We start from the raw sequence: 17,213 nt of genomic DNA, 5'->3' as shown, positions 1-17,213 counted from the left end.
AACTGTTCGATTCAAGCTCTCCTGTCAGTATGTGATCCGAGAGCCCACAAGGCCCAAAGAGCTGGTCCCTAGGCAGCTTTTAAAGCCCCTGCGCAGAGAGAGATGTTCGAGGATGCTTGAGTTCAAAGCCACAAAGCACTTCCCCGACACTTGGGGTGTCGTCTGGATGCCCTGAGACATGGTCATTTCCCATTACCACAATCAGCCCGTCTCCGAGGATGCCCAGGGGGCCTGACCGTCCCCTCTCCATCATCTCTATTCAGCCTGGGGGAGAACTCAGGCAACTGCCTTCACCGCGTCCTCTGCTCTGATCTGCTGGGGTCGCGCTGAAGAGGGGCGGCTAGGAGAGCTGATGGTGTGAACACGCATGCTTTGAGCAAACAGGATGATGGGGTGGTAACGGCAGGCCCAACATGCTAACGTGGCAGCGCGCCAAACACAAGCTGCCCAGGCAGGACTTGTGCTCAAAAGAACTTTAATTGAATTCTTTCAGCAAGCGCAGCAGAAAAATTCATAATGAGGTTCCCCCCAACCCAGTTCCACAGTTGTGTGGATCCAATGGAAAAAGAAATCACTCTCAACAAGGGCACGGGAGGTGTACGGACATTAACCATCCTGGACTGCGGGGGGAAATGACGGTCAAATCCGTGGATTTTTATTTTCAAAGCCATGTGAGTAAGGCACCCTGCCATAATCAGCTCTACTATCCCTGTCAGGATAGGAAAACAAGTTCTGAACCTGGCTCCCTAGTGAAAAACGCAAAATTTGTATAATTAAAATTATACTTGTGAAATTCAAACACACTTTAATTTCCTAAGGGCCCCCTAATCAAGTCAGAAGTTCTTACCAAAACCAATTATCTGCTTTGAAAACAGAAGAGGAAACATATACATGGAGCGGTCTTGTGGAGATCCACAGCCCAGTTTTTTCCTAGGTTCAAGCATCCTCACTCGATCCTTTTTTTCCCAGGTGGAAGAGACGGTGAACCTGGTTTTTATGTGTTGTGTGCGTGAGTTTAAGCATTTTTGTTTGTTTGTTTGCCTGTAGCTATTTAAAATAAAATGACATATTTGAGAGCTCTCCAAGAGGGAACTGAGTTGAAAAAGATTTTTTTTAAAGATATGCATCAATAAATACACACTGTATTCCTACCACCCACTCCACCCCAAGCCCCATCTAATTTTTTTTCTTAAGATCTCAACAGCCGTTTTTAAACATTTGCCCAGTGCTGTGTAGAATGCTCACTCCAACGCCATGATAAAGAATAAAATGGAAGACACCAACCTCGTTTCTAGAACAGTGGTGGAGCCAAGTACTCCCAAGGTCCTATCCAGCAAAGTAGCAATACCCAGGTTTCTCACCTCTTTACCAGGTTATCTACCCCAAATGTTGCAAGCTTTTCAAAAGGAGTAACTGAAAATTCTTGCACAAGAACAACATGGAAATAGGGAATACTCTTCAAGGCACTAAAATATTTACGAAGCCCTTGTTGCAATGTTTCATTTATATCATCAATATGAAATGTTATCATGCTAGGGACTTCAAAAAAAAATAAATAAAGCCTGTGGGCCAAAAGGTTTTCTCTTCCCACCTGCCCTGAAATCCATTTCAGAGACGAGAACGTTGACTTTCCCCACTCTTGGCTTTGGTGTCCGCACAGCGCCCAGCTCTGCGATCTCAGTTTCCCATGCCACCCACCCCGCTTCCAGCAAATACCCAGAAAGTAAAACAAAAAGCCTCCCCATTTAAAACTTTACTTTTCAGTACGTTGGAACAGGTAGAGAACGTTGTAGCAAACTGAGCAGGGTTCGGTATGACAACTGTCACAGGAAGACTTAGGAACAAAGCCGAGCATGCACAAACACACAGGCGCCCACGCTCACACACAGAAGAAAACAAACTCAGCTGTGAGCAAGATACGGGAACTTCTACCTCGAGGGCTCCTGGCCCCCTCCACCAGAGCGGTCACCTCGTTAATGTCACTCATCTTCACGTTGTGCTACCCTAGGTCTTTCTGCAGTCTGTTCCTGCAAGCAGCAGGAAGACAGCTTCCTCTGTATAAACTTCTATTCGCTGGGCAATGATCAAAAGCTCTGATTTGGAGAAAAGGAAAAAAGACTTTGATAGGGCCTCTCTGCTCACTCGTTCCCCTCCTCCAGTTTCTTTTCGATGCTTTATTCAAAATCCACTACGCACTCAAACCACGCTCTGAAAGTCACTTACAACATGCCCGTGTTAAAAAAAAAAGAAAGAAAGAAAGAAAGCGAATGATTGCAGTAGCCCGACTATTTGCAATTGCCCAAAGAGAATAATTCATTTCGGTGGAGGATACAGCTGAAGCCCTGAATACATTCCAACACTGTTTTCTGCCCTTCAAAACAATAAAAATGTAAAAGCCCAGACGAAAGAAGGCCCGAGGTGGCAGGAATGAGACTCTCTTGACCCCTGAGGAATTTATTCTCCTGGATCTTCTAAAGCACTCTCTCCCCAGAATGCATCATCAAGACCATTTTATTAGATTTTTCTAAACCCCTGAAATTGTCACATAATTGAAACAGAAACAGCAATTTAGAGCTCTGAATGGATTTCTTAAAAAGACGCTCCTTTGCCCGCTCTCACCCCAGCCTAAATTTAAGGCCCTTACACACAAAACCCTATCTATCTTTTAAATCCTCCCCTACCATAAAAGTTACACATTCCCCTAGTGCCTTCAACTTCAGGACATTCGAGAGAAACTCATCCCAGACAACGGGCTAAAAAAAGAATCCATTAACATTAACTTGCCTGTCACAGCCAGTGACAAATAAATGAATGTGATGCTTTCAGATCAGTCATTGGTGGAACTACCCCCAGGCAGATAAAGACCAAGACTGGGAGAGGAGAGAAAGCTCCTGGGTGGACCTGGCACACAGCGGTGTCTTAGCTGTCCCCTCGCTGCACCCCAGGGTTTTGCTCTCAGAGGCAGCAAAAACATAGCCTCAGGTACAGAAAAGGAAACGGCCTCCCAATGCCCACTGAGCATCCCCAAGTTGAAGGACACAGGCCATCTCCCCTTCGAGAGCCCGGCCCCCGGGGCAGGCCAAGCCACGGACCCGTGCTGAGCTGCCCGTCTCCCCGTAAAAGCAGCCACGGTACCAATCACCCACAAGCTCCTTCCGTAAGGGCCTCCGACGCTCTGGGCAGTGCCAGCCGCACCCACTATGTGCAGGGATCACTCCAGGCCCTTCATCTAACTCCCTTAACAATTCTGTGACGCAGGTACTGTTTGAAAACCCCAATTTACAGATGAAGAAGTGGAGACACATTATGTGATTCGTCCAAAATGCCACAGCTAACAAGGAACACGTAACAATGTTAACCAAGTTTTTATAAGAGAGGCAACAGATACTAACCTGAAGCTGCCTGGCCAGGTGAAAACATACTTTATTCCTCAGCCTGAGCGTTTTACAGCAGTCAGGCAAAGTGCAAGAAACTAAAATCTACCCCGTCCCGTTGGATGCAGCGGGGCTTAGTGGTTAAGGAAACCGGGACACGGGATTCAGGCAGACTTTGGTCCAAACATGAACCCTGACCCTTACTACCTCTGTGGCCCCAAGAAAGCTGCTTACCCTCCTCAGGCCTCAGTTTACCCATCTGTCAAATGGAGATAATACCAACAAAGGACTGTCATAAGGATGAGATTAAGTAAATAGAGGCTTAGTACGGTGCCTCGAATACAGTGACTCATAATAAGCGACGGCCATTATTTTGAGATAGAATTTTTCTTTGTGATTTTTCAAGGTCTCAACACTAAAATAAAGAAGTATGGCATCCAGGAAACCAATCTGGAGAATACTTTTTCAAGTTGGGAGCCTGCTGGTATCTACCCTTGAGAGAGAGGGAGAGTGAAGACACCTTGTTGTATTTGGCGTACCCATTCCAGTTGGACCGGCCACCCCACACAACTGCTACAATGTACCACGGGGCACTCAGGCCTAAGACCACAGGTGCTCACACCTCTCACACCACACAGAAGGCAGAGGCTGTGATTCCAAAACCTCCTGCTCTTCACAGGCAGCCACGCAACCCAAGGTAACCCCAAGCAGACACTACCTATGAAGTCACAAGCCAGGCCTCTCCGAGCCACCGGGCACATGCACTGGTATTATGTACACAACCTGTGACTTCCATACCAAGAAATGACATCTCACTGTCCTCATACAGTAAGGTCAAGATCATGGCTTGGACAAGGACAGAACACCGCACTTCAGAATTTTGTCTCTATCACAGCTCCTTATTCAGGAGGCGGAGAGGAAGATGGAAACAGGAGGACAGAACTTTCTGTAGCAGCCGCACACCCCAAAGAGCAGTGGTGGTGTCTGCCAAGAGCATCATCCCCAAAGAAGGGTCTACAGCCAGAGGGAACGCAGTATGCATTTCACTGAAGGCACAGGTCCAGGAGGAGAAGCTCTCCGTGAAATTGCATCAGCCATAGTCCTATCTGTGGCCCCAGCTTCTATATTGGTCCCAAAGAGCTCATAACATCGTACGGAACATCCCCGTGATCCTGCGCACACACAACAGGCTCCCCAGCACCTGCCAAGGAAAGCACAAACTCCTTTGCTTTGCCCGGCATTCAAGGCCTTCCACGACCGGGCCCCAACCACTCTCCAGGCCGCGCCCCAGAGCATTCAGCGGCACACACCCTTCGCGACAGCTGCACGCCCTGACCTCTCCTAGCCCCTGGTAGGAAAAACTGCATTCCTGCCATTCTTCCTTCCTACCTGTTCTTCAGGATCTGGGGCAAAGAGCACCTCTTCCAAGAATCTGTCTTCGCTCATGAATGCTGCTCCTGCCTCTCTTACCATGCTCAGTGCCTCCGCTCAGGCAGCACACGCAGCGCCCCTCCTCCCAGCAGGGAGATGACCCTTGAAGACAAGAACGGTGTCTCCTGTGTCACTTTGCGTTCATTCTATCTAGATGGAGAGCCAACGTGTGCAAAAGAGCAATATTGAGAGCTAAGGGGTTTTTTGATTAGTAAACAATGCTTGTACCCTTAAAAGTTTATTGTCCAGTGGAGGCAATGAAGGCATGAACCTAAAGAACCATAAAGCTGAGAACAAAGCGCCTAGCATAGTCCCCAGTGCTGAGCAGAAACGTGGTAAATGATTACTGAATACTGACAGCGACAACCGACGTATGTAACTCTCGCCCTGCTCAGGGTTTCACACCCATCGGGTGTTCTGTGCTTGTCCATTTTACTCCCTGCTGATGTGCCCCAATACAGCGAAAGCCCCATGAGGGCAGGCACCTTGGCTCACTCTCCACTGTCCCCGGAACTGCACACAGTGTCTAGCACTCAAGTGTTCAGTAACGTTTGATGAATAAGTGAATGAGTGAGTGCCAAGCACAATGCCTAATGGGTACTTTTGCTAATTTATGAGTGTTAAGAGCATCATAAGCAAAGAAAAGGTAAAACACTGTGGGAATCCAGAGAAAGAAGTGTGATGTCCAGGAAGATAGAGAGACGGCTTTGTGGGAAAGGGGCCATTAAGTAGGGCTTTGTAAGAGGGGGTCTGTTTTTGCCCTGGCCGGTGTGGCTCAGTGGACTGAGCACCAGCCTGCGAAACCAAAAGGTTATGGGTTCAATTCTCAGTCAGGGCACATGCCTGGGTTGTGGGCTAGGTTCTCAGTTGGGGGCGTGCAAGAGGCAACTGATCGATGTATCTCTTGCACATCGATGTTTCTCTCCCTGTCCTTTTCCCTCCCTTCCCCTCTCTCTAAAAATAAATTTAAAAAACTTTAAAAAATAAAAAGAGGGGTCTGTTTTATACAGCGGAGAGAAGGAAGGGCAGAGCAGATGGGGATCCACAAAAGGACAACTATTCGGACAAGGGAGACACACAGTTTCAAGGCAGCAAAAGACGGATGAATTGGGAAATACGGTGTAAGAAGATCCCCACGCCGCCCCCGGACTGATCTTAAAGGACACTCCCTACCAGGCTACGTTTACACTTTGTGCACTGGGCACCATGAATCTATGGGGAGGTGTCATAAATCCCCCCAAAATGGGTGCCCACAGAGCGGACAAGGAAACACAATTAAACAAGCTCTTAGGAAGTGAATACGCCAGATCAAACAGGAGGATGGAGATGATGAGCTATGTCTCCCTGGCAGAAGAATGTTCGGGTTTAAAAATACAAAATAGCACAGGAAGGAGGGGTGCTGCCTCCAGGGGCACCCAAGATGGTCCGCTGATTCCTCAGAGAGTGCCTTCCTCCTCCTCCCTTCCTGGGGGACAGAGAAGTTCCACTTGTCTGCCAAAATCCTGCGCCACAGAACACAGGAGACTGACCTTAACACTGAAACAAAAGCATGTGAGGAAAAGCAGAATCCAGCGGAAGGACATTTGTAGGACGAGGTGCCCCTCCTCCTGAGCTGACACCTGCTGCTGACGGGGACGCAGGAAGGAGCTGCACTCTGCGACAAGGAAGAGGCTAAGCCACTAACCCACCAGGGTCCTGGCTGTGTGGACAGGGCTGCAGACACGCCACCCCCTCCCCCGGCTGGGAACCAGAAACCCACTGGAGGTCTGTTAGCTGTGGCTGCCGAGATGACAGCTGCAGATCATCCAAGATGGCAAGACGCTAGAATGACCCGACCCACAGCAGCAGGGGAAGGCCAGATGCCGAAAACTCACCCCTCGCCCTTGAGAAGCTGCCAAGAAACCGCTCCCCCGGAACAGGAGGTGCGTGTGTCAAACGCCCGTGCTGCGCGGCACCCATCTGGATGCCTGCTTCACAGAACCTTCCAGGGAACAGAAAAACCTGGCTTCTAGCTCAGCCTTGCCACAACTTAGCCGTGTGACCTGGGGCAAGGAACAAACTTCCCTGGGTGCCCACTGCCTCCACTGTGAAAAGCAAAGGCAGGCTGGGTCCAACTTACGCCTTTAACAAGCAGTCACCAAATGCCAACCATCAACAGTCCCCTGCCGTCAGCGGGCTTACTTTCCAATTCAGATCTTTGCTGGTCATTTTTACCATGATTTTTTTTTTTTATTCTACAAAAATAACTCAATAATGACAGTGTCAACAGACATTTTTTGCCATGTGCCAGGCAAGGACTTCTGGCATTCACCTCAGAAACGGCTCCAGGTTGAGCAGTACACTATCCCTGTTTTAAAGAGAAGGAAACTGAGGCTGGAGGAGCTTAGGTAACTCGCCCAGGGTCACCAGCTACGACCGAAAGCAGCTGGAAATAGGTTCCCCTCGACCAACAGAGAAGGTTCTACTCCCTAAAACTCAAGGAGCAAGATGGCAACAGAAGGCAGTGGGGGATGCTTTCTTGTACACGAGGATGATGGAGGCAGATGGTGAGTGACGCCCAGACTCACTCTCGCCGCGAGATGCTAGGCACCCTCTTGGGTTCTCCACGCAAGGAAAAGAACCCGCAGGCTTGAGCAACACTCTTCCAGGCGGCCGAGACGGCTGCCCGAAGGGACAGAAGGGTACATGACATGACTGATCCCAATCATCTCCTTCTCTCCGACGGCTTCCCATTAAGTCATCTTTTTAGAGTAGCATGACCACTTTAATTTTTAAAAGGACAGAGGAGGAAACTCTTACATATTTCACAAAATGAAATAATCATCCGAAGAAATAGAAAGATACGGAACAGACTGATCTTCTGATCAAAATGTACTTCACTAATTAACGGCCACTAGTCTCCAAAGAGTCGCCCCTCGACTAGTTAATAAAGCCCCACTGCACTTCACGTGAGATGTGAACATTTACATCGCAAAGGGGGATCCGTGAACTGCAGGATTCAAAACCCTTCCTTTGGTCGCTCGTTAAAATTCTGATCAAAACAGATTTTTATTTATGTGATACATTACAGAATATTATGACAGTACTAATACGAAATCTGTTCCTCACTGCCAGGGGTTTTCTTTCGTATTAAGTTACAGTTTCTTTCCACTGGTCTTGTTTTAACACCTCCACGGAATATTTCTCTGGCGAGTGTTAGCAAGGAAAGGCAGCCAGAAAGCGCTGAAATGAATGTTCACTGAAACACACGCCCACATACCACTTACAAGCTCCTCACGCAGTCGCCAAGGAGGGACAGAGTTCACCTTGCCCCTGAGACCCTGCGCGCACACAGAGAAGTTTTACTGAAGGGAGATAAACAAGAAATAAATAAAGCTGGACTTAAAAGTTCTCTGTTCCTGACAGTGGGGTTTTGGCCTCCAACACGAACTTCACTCTGAAATCCCTGTGGCTGGACTCAAATTCTCTCAGAAAATCACTGTGGACCAGGAAAGTGCTTTCTCCCCGCCCCGACTCCCTATGGCCACATACCTCGGCCAATTCCCCAGTTGCTTCCTGGGGGTGCAGCCACTCCAGAAGCAACTGAAAAGGCGCCCTGAGGGGTGTGATGCAGAGACAGCTACCAGCCAGTGTCTCACAATGGGATACCGTCATAAGGGTTGGGCTAATCACCCAACCGTGGAACTTCCAAGTCCTGAGATGCTGGCTGTGGTTCTGCTCCTCACAGCCTGATGACTACTCGGCGTCACCTGCTCTCCCATAACAGAGAAGTGATACGACGTTACCCTCAGAGGCAAGCACACTGGGAGAGGCCCAGCTCTGGAGCCAGGTTGCCTGGTGGGTCCCCTACACCACTTCTCAACCTATTTGCACCTTGGTTTCCTCAATGGAGATAATACTCCTACTACCCACCTCATAGGACAGAGGTAAAGACTAAATAAGTTGATACACATAATGTCTCTACCACAGTGCCTGGCACTTCAGTTCCACTCATATCATTATAGTTGCTAGCTCGCTCACAGAACTGGTACAGGGGCCTGACTAAAGCAACAGTAAAAACAGCAGGTAACACATAGGCATTACATTGCTGCAGGTCTTTACGTACTTTACCTTTATTAATTTATTTAATCCACATAAAAACTCGATGAGATGGGGAAACGGAGTTTCAGGCAAGTTCGGTGATGTGCCCAAATTCCCAGAGCTAACGAGTGGCACCAGCAGGAACTAAAGTCAGGCTGTCGAGCTTCAAAACATTAATCGCAATGAAAATGATTAAACCAACAACAAGGGTGGTGGTGGTGATGAGGAGGTACAAGGCCTCACCCCGTGCCAGCCTGTTTTATTCTTCACAACAACCTTCTAAGGGGGCTACCGTCGCACTTCCATTTTACAGATGAGCAAACTGAGGCCGAGAGAAGGCCATTCGCTCAATGGCCCGGGACCTGGGATTCAGATGGAGATCATGGATAGGAAAGTCCTTTGTAAAGTGTGTCATAACAAACAAGGTACTATTATGAACTCCCTAGAATCCCACGGAAAGATGTCCTCCCACCACGGTTTAATGTCAGTTCACATCTGACTGTGACAGTTCACCTAAAACATCCCAGACTCCGGGTTGTGGGGGACGTTGGTCGGGGGGGGGGGGAGGATGTGTGTGTACACTCTGACAAGTTTAAGAAATATTCTGTCTCATTTTTGAGTTGAATGCATCACTGGAAAACCAAATGCCACAGTATATTAAAATGAAATATTGCCTTCTTGGTTAAAAAAAAAAGGGGGGGGGCGCGGAGTAGGAGGAGAAAACAGGTCAAACCCATGGTTTGACCAAGTCAGGGATTTTTCCAGTTTCCCTCTAGGATAATCTGACCCTCGTTCTGGGGGATCAAATGACTAACCTGGAAATTTGAAGATTCACACTTACGGAAGAAACAGCAATTCTTCCAAACCAGGAAATACTGCTTATTCTGGAAGGCTTTCTTAAATGTCAAGGATCACACAACGTTTGGAAAGCAACCTTTGATCAGTTAAGACAGTCCCAAAGTTTGTGCTCAGTACAGAAATAATCTAACCTCTTTGGCTCATTAAGTCTTATTATTTGCTTAACAGTAGAAAAAAATGCCTTAAGACAGTATTTCACTATATTTACTTAAGGGATTTGTGTTTCCTTAGAAAGAAAGAAAAGAAAGGAAGAAAGGAAAAGAAAAGAAAAGAAAAGGAAAGAAAAGAAAAGAAAAAAGAGAAAAGAAAATTGAATTCGTGGAAGAATGCATGGAAGAAAGAAATAGAAAAAAAGGAAGGAAGGAAGGGACGGAGGGAATCACATGGCAGAATCAGACTTGTAATTCTCAAAATATCATGCACAATTCCAGCGTTTTCTTCATTAGTGTGCCAAACCATTCCCCCCTTGTCACAATGACAAGGTCCCACTTCTGGGAGACCGTGCTTAAAGAAATAAACTGAATTTGCTAAAGCCCTTTATGACTTACAATCAGAAGCTTCACCTTTTCACCTTTCCTTAAAAGAATGCCAAGGCCATGAGGTGCAGATAACATCTTTCTTCCAGAAAAAAAAGTGTAATGAAAAAGTGCAAACATTACAGGTAAGCCATAAGCCCTTCGAATTTCAACGGAGGCTTGGGCAGCTGCATTCCCATAGCCATGCCTGGCAAGCTCAGGGAAACGTGAGCGACACACTTCTGAAAAAGTGAAGGCCTATCTCAAGCCTTTAAGCAAGTCTTGTAGTACCACTCGGACAAGTTTACAACCTTTTCAGAACCTCTCCGCCCCGGCACCAGCACTTGCACAAAACAGCTGCACTGTGGGTTTCGAGTGTACCCTGAGGTACCCAACCAACCTGGGACCGGGACACTCACGGACACCTCTGTCAGATTTAGGGCTTTATGGGTCTACAAAGTTGCTTTTCCAAGAAAACACGAGCTGTTTACTTAAATTCTACTGCTCTCCCTGAACTCCAAGTTTAAAGGCCTCAAAAGCGTACCCTCCAAAAAGAGTCACAAGGAAATGTCCAACTTTTCCTGATAGGATCTCAGCACTGCTTAAAAAATAAATAGAACATGTGCACAAATATTGCAACAGACGCAGCTAGGTCCTCCCACTAAGGATCAGGCCTGTCCCTGCGCGAGCTGTATGCTCAGACCCTACCTCCCAGTGGCTCACTTACAGACACAGGGTATCTCAGAGTGCATGGCCTGGCCTGGCCTGGCCTCTCACAGCCACATGCTGTCACCTTGAAGGAACCAGGGGCACCAGGTTTCAATGTTGCGTTGCCAGTTCTCTGTTTGAAACTCGAAATCCTTGGCAACCACCTCTGAGCACTACAATCCTATTGATGATTCTCCTACTTACCTTGGGTTGCGCTCGACGAGGAAATGCAACTTTGGGGTCAATCTGGGGAAAAAATGGAGAAGTGGGAGTCAATTGCAAAATGCTTGGAGGATAGAAAAAAATGCATGATTAATTACCTAATTATTAATCACTCATTTCTCAGGCTTATAATCCAGCTTTTAGTAACTTCTCGGGCAACCCAAAAAGTTTTGTAGACTTGGATCCAGACATTACTGGTTTCTCCCAAAAGGTAATAAACAGAACTAGACTTTCTGAAATACCATGTATTTCAATGTGTGATGCTGTTAACAAACCAGATTTCACGGCCCTTATTGAAGCCAGGGCCTCTCTTCCACTGATACTGAATGGTAACCGGTAGCTGCATCCGGCTAGTCCGCAGTGCGCGGCAAGGAGCAAAGACGGGAACATCATCACTGAAAAAAATCATAACCTGAAAATTCAATGTAAGAATCTTCCAGAAGAAGGTAAACTGGGTGGTATTTCTTCTCCCCTCCTGTGAGAATTAAACAACACAGGAGGGGAAAGGGATTCCAAAACGTTTTTAAATCCTCAGGATCTAAAAACTCCCCATAGACGCCCAACACAATGCTTTGCTTCAATCAATTCCTGTGTTTGTGCAAAAGTTGCCTAAGATTAATCAAAGGGATAGTTTATTCTGTAGTTATAGCTCACAAGAAAACAGGTGTCAAAAAAACTATGGAGCCCAATTTGGTTCTTAAAGTAACAATAATAATAAATTAAAATAAAAAGAAACACATGAGCTAAATCCACCTGGATTTAAAAAATCACAGAGGAAACAAAAAAATCTCTCAACAACCTAAACCCAAATTAGAAAAGAAAGGCCATTAAGAGGAGAGGATTAAAAAAAAAATTACTGAAAAAGCCAGAATGTCATGTAACAATCAGGGTATTCACCTACCCTAACCCCAATCCCAGTGGGAAAACATCCTCTACCCTAGATTAGACCACTTACAAAACACATGAGTCTCAATCAGGGACTGGCTTTAAAATTCAAAACAATTCCCACGGTGGCATCCAAATCTAATAGACTAAGGGAAAAGTTGTTGAATAGAAAATACGGGGAGGGAAGGAATAATAAAATATTCCCATTGTTGGTTTTCATTAGATTTCTAAATGTCATGAGTCTTTGGGTAAAATTTAACATGGAGAGTGGCACGAATATTGCTACAAGTTATTCATAGGCTTTGGCTCTCATATTAAAATTTTCCCCTTTTAAAATGTAAATCTGAACCTTGATTTCAGTTCTGCTATGGGGTTTAAAAAAAAAAAAAAAGTCATGCTCTGGGAACAAGCACAGAGGGAGGAAAGGCACACGACAGATAATTCCTGTTCGCAGACTTAACATCCCTTAGGGCCCCAGCCGGTAAGACACACAACGATCTACCACTTTTATTAAGGTAGTTTAAAGACCTAATGTAAGTCTGCAACGTGTTTGTTTTATACCTTTAAACATCACCTGAGAAATGAGAGATTGTTTTTCCAAAACTAAAAGAGACAAATTTCTGCTCTAGAAAACTATCCTTTCATCAAGATTAACATTACCGCATCTACAGGGGTATTCAGCATTGACTAGAGCTGTCTACAAGAGAAATACAACAGGTGTGGATTTCCATTCTGTTGACCAAACGTAAGACAGATCAGTCTCCTCATAAATACTCCCAAAGTCCTTTTTTTTTTTTTTTTTTTTTTTTTTTTTTTTTTAAGCTGACAGGCACACAATTGCAATAATAAGTCATCTTGTTTGTCAGGTGAAAAGTGAGGAGGGACCGGACATGTGGGGGAAGGAGGCCAGAAGCTGAGGGGATGGAGCAGTAAAGAGAATGAAGCACAAAAAGTATATGTATATATATCTAAAATCACAAAGCTCAAAGCCAATTCCAAATTCCTGTATTGTGTGTTGTGATAACAGCATGTTGTACCACAATGAGAGTTCTTCGGTGTGCTGAGAGAGAAGACAGGTCAAGGTAAGTATGGCAAATCCCAACCTTTTGCACGTCCCTGTCAACTATTTTTTTTTTAACGAACAAAAAAGAAAACTACCAAAAATTAAACATTAGTTAGTTAGGTACAGCTCTACTTACTGTAGCTACAAATCCTCTAGGAAAAGACTAGGGTACTATTTTGGATGTGAATGGCCATTACCTAAACAAAGCTTTTAAGGTAAACAAGATCCTCTGTTTCCATGTCAATAAACCAACCGCTTCTGCCTCCTGCACTGAACGGTTGAAACAAAGTCAAAAGCTATGTTATACTAAATCACAGTGACTAAAACATGTCTACACACAATTAGGGAGGGAGCACTGCAGGCTTTGCACCTGATACCGAGGGACAGGACTCACCAGCCACTGTAGGAACCAAATACTATTTCTCCTACTCAGAATGGGCGGAGGGAGGAGATAATACATTCCTGAATTTGCTTGGAAATATTTGTCCTCTAATTTTACTAGCTTTTTGAAATTATCTAGCCAAAAAGTCAAAGAGTAAAATAATTTTCCAAATATCTATTATCAATCTACAAATGATCATCCCTGAAATTAGATGACTTAAAAGTGCAAAAAGGCTGGGCCAGGGGCTATGGCAAATCCAGCAATTACTAAAGCAGCTTAGAGTGTTTGGGTCTTTTCTTGGGGAGTAGGGGGCCATGCACCTCACCTCTGATCAAAGAAAGAGAGAGTAAACTTGCAAAGTCAAGGCAGGTGCACCAAAAGTGGCCAGGTTTGGGGTTTGTTTGTTTTTTTCCCTTCTATTCAATGTTAAAACCAAAAGGGACTTAGAAGATCACCTCAGTTCCTCTCCTTTATTCTAGAGAAGAGGAAAAGTGAGGCCAGAGGCAGAAAACAACTTTCCCAAGTTCAGAAGGGGCAACTGGGACTAGAACTGGATTGCTTGCCTTGCCCCACTACCCCACCAGAAAAGTGAAGTCTCAAGCAGCCCAGCACTGCATCCAATGTCACCTCAGGGCCCCTGCTTTGGCATATGTATAAAAACCATGGGGAAATTCTAGAAGACATAAAGTAAAGGGAGGCGAGCACAGAGCCAACACAGGGGTCTAAATAAATCACTACACATACAGCCCCTCCCATTAAATGTGTTATCATACACTGATACTCTTTCTCCCCTTCTTCTGACCACCCAAGACCTCCCCGCTCCCCCAACACCAGGCTTGAAAATCTCATAATGCTATAAAAGTACCCACACCCAGAATAAAGGATCCGAGAAAGAAAGGGGGAAAAAAATCACTTTGAAACCCAAGGCCTTATCAGCCTTAGATTTCACGCCATCTGGAGCCACCCACTGGATGCCCAGCTTGGCCCTGGGAGTGCCTCCTTTCCTCCTCAAACCCCATTTCAAATCCGCAGTACCCCGAAAGGAACCTGTTGCCTGGCCAGGGATTAGCCCCCCTCCTCCTGCCCAGTCCCCCTGGGCCAGGAAGCTGGCTGTGCCTTCTGAAAGCCAGTTCCCACAGCCCCAGTTGGTAACGTGTGCTATACTCCCCTGACAAAGAAAAGTTGCCTTTGCTCAGTAGTGCAGTTTCTCTGCACGGTCCCTTGGCCCTGAAAATACGCCCCCGCCTCCAGGCCGACCCCTCCTCCAAGCCTAGTTTGGCAACAACTAGGATTACTGTGAAACAGTCTCAAAAAAGAAAACCCCAAACCCAGCGATGGTGGCAAACTTTAGTGCCAACTCCCGAGCTCTGCTTAAAAGTACCCGGCTCTCAGCACAGAAGTAAAAGAAGGCACTGTCCCTTTAAATGGGGCTGTCAATGTCCAGATCGGTCCTGAAAAGGGGCGAACAACAACAGCGACGACGACGACGGCGACGACGACGACGAGGACGACAACAGAAAAGCAACCTACCGTCTTGGAATCTAACTCATGGTGGGGCTGACCTAATACTTTATCTACACTTGCTGGGTCTGCGAACGTGACGAAACCGAAGCCTCTGAAATGAGACAAAGAGGGAGAAAAACAAACAAGAAAATGTGACACCACTGAAAGCAACAGGGAGTGAGCCCTACTGCAGAATGGAGAGCAAAAGTTGCCCCCCCCCAGTCCCCCCACACCCCGCCTCCAAACCCCCTTCAGTCTACAGCCCCTCCATCTCGCAGGAAAATACAACAAGGTTAACGGGGGAAGTGGAACGGGGGCAGGGCTGGTGGAGGTAACTTGGAAAAAGCTGGTGTCTCCACTCTTTCGCCACCTCAGTTTCCTCTCCTCCTCCTCCCCTTCCCTTTCTTAACGCTTTGTTTTATCCCGATGAAAACACGGCACTTAGAAGAGATTCATCCAGCTTTCTAAGAGGGGCTTAAGAGTTTGGGGAGCTTGGAGTGGGAAGAAGCGTACATTTTTAAAAACTGTGGAAAGTGAATGAAGCCGAATGTCATTTTCAACAGGAGAAAGAGAAGCGACGGGAAAATGACTTAAGGCGGAGAGATGGGTATCTCTATTCAGACAGAGTTCAAGCCCCAATTTATAATAACCTTTGAGGTTATGGGGGTGGGGGTGGAACAGAGCGGCGTTCGAAACCAGCCACATGCCTGAGCCCCATTCTAAATCCGCTTAGCTACTTCCGAAGACACCTCCAAAAATAACACTTAAACTTTGTTCTAAAATAAAGGCAAAATCCAGAAGGGAATGGTTTACCTGGAGCGTTTCGTAGTGGGATCTCTCATGACCATACATTCTCTAATTTCTCCAAATTTGCTAAAATAGTCTCTAAGGCTATCTGTAGAGAGAAAAAGAGAGAGATGGGGGGGCGGAGAAGGTGTGGGGGAAAAAAGCAATGCAAATTTTGATCAAGGACAAAAACCAAAAGTAGTTTTCTGTTGTTATTCTGTTTTGTTTTTTGCATTTTTTGCACACGCGGGGGAAATTCGGCTACAGAGGTCGCGTAGAGGGCTCGGAAAGGATTTGCTATTTAAAAAAATAACCTTGCACAGGAGAAGTGGGGAGCCAATGGCGGGGGGGGGCTCCTACACCGGGATAACAAAGAGCAATAAAGAAGCCAAGAAGGGGGGGACCCAGGCGTCCCCCCCTCCCTCCCTTACCTGGTGAGGTCTGCCAGCTCAGTCCACCGATAAACATTTTACTAGAGGGAGAAAACATAACAGAAGTGAGCACCGATGTCAGATCGGCCATTTTGACGTGTAACTTACAAAAGCTAAAAGGAAAGCGGGGGGGAGCGAGCAAGCGAGAGCCGGGAGGTGGGGTGGGGGAGAAGGTGACGGCGAAATGCAATCCAAAGGTGTGTAACTTCCACGGGGGGGGCGCGCGGGAGGGGCGGGGGGGCGCGGGAGATGCCGGGCTCCGCGCACCGCCGTCCCCGCCGCTGCAAGGAGAGCGAGCCCGAGGCGGCGCGGTGGGCAGCGGCTGGAAACTTACCCGGGGTCGTGCTGGGAGTCGTTGGCGCTGCCCGAGGTGCCTTGGCTCCCATTTGCCTCCATATCTGAGCCCCCCCGCCCCCCCACCCCCAAAAATCCGAGCCCCACAGCGATCGGAGCGGAGCGGCGGCCGACTCCGAGCCCCGAGATCTCCCGCTCCCTCCTCCCCCTCCTCCTCCTCCCCCCCGCCCGGGCTCCTCCGAATCTCTCTGCGAGCGGCGGAGCCGGGGCAGCGGCGAGAGCCGTCACACGTGGGCTCGGCTTAGCTCAGCCCTGCTGCTCGCACACCCCCCCCGTCCCCGCCCCCCCGGCCCATCCCCACCTCTCCCCCTCCTCCTCCCCACCCCCATCTCCTCCTCCTCCTCCCCCCTCCTCCCCGGCGCACGTGGGGCGGAGTTCTATAACGTCGTGTAACCAATGCCGGTGACGTCACGCACCCCGGTGCGGCCCCCGCCTGTCCGCGCGCGCACAAGCGGCCCCCCGCGGCCGGACCCACGGGGGCGGTGCGCGAACCCCGTCGCCCGAGGGGGCCCCGCCTCCGGGCGGTCCGGGCGCCGGGCATGAGAGAGCGCACCCCGACTTTCTTGGATCACATGGGCTGCGAGGAGCGGGTGGATCGGGGGAGGGGGAGGCGCGGGAAGC

At 47.7% G+C, this 17,213-nt stretch overlaps 1 protein-coding gene across 7 annotated transcripts in view; it reads right to left on the bottom strand.

The window, feature by feature from the left end:
* Positions 1–16,646, bottom strand: part of MSI2 (musashi RNA binding protein 2) — a 373,521-nt gene extending 356,875 nt beyond the window's left edge. For all 7 annotated transcript variants that reach the window (XM_054585454.1, XM_054585450.1, XM_054585451.1 and 4 more), the window contains exons 1-5: positions 16,573–16,646; positions 16,239–16,279; positions 15,835–15,916; positions 15,049–15,133; positions 11,171–11,212 (exon numbers count right to left, since the gene is read on the bottom strand). In XM_054585454.1, coding sequence (XP_054441429.1) covers positions 11,171–11,212; positions 15,049–15,133; positions 15,835–15,916; positions 16,239–16,279; positions 16,573–16,634 — 312 coding nt within the window. In that variant the 5' untranslated portion in view covers positions 16,635–16,646. The remainder of the gene's footprint in view (positions 1–11,170; positions 11,213–15,048; positions 15,134–15,834; positions 15,917–16,238; positions 16,280–16,572) is intronic.
* Positions 16,647–17,213: the final 567 nt, after the last annotated feature.

The sequence above is a fragment of the Pteronotus mesoamericanus genome, unplaced genomic scaffold (genome assembly GCF_021234165.1).
Source record: "Pteronotus mesoamericanus isolate MK-2021 breed Mesoamerican mustached bat unplaced genomic scaffold, CSHL_Meso_final contig_84, whole genome shotgun sequence".
Taxonomy (NCBI): Eukaryota; Metazoa; Chordata; class Mammalia; order Chiroptera; family Mormoopidae; genus Pteronotus; species Pteronotus mesoamericanus.
This window is presented reverse-complemented; position numbering and strand designations above follow the sequence as displayed.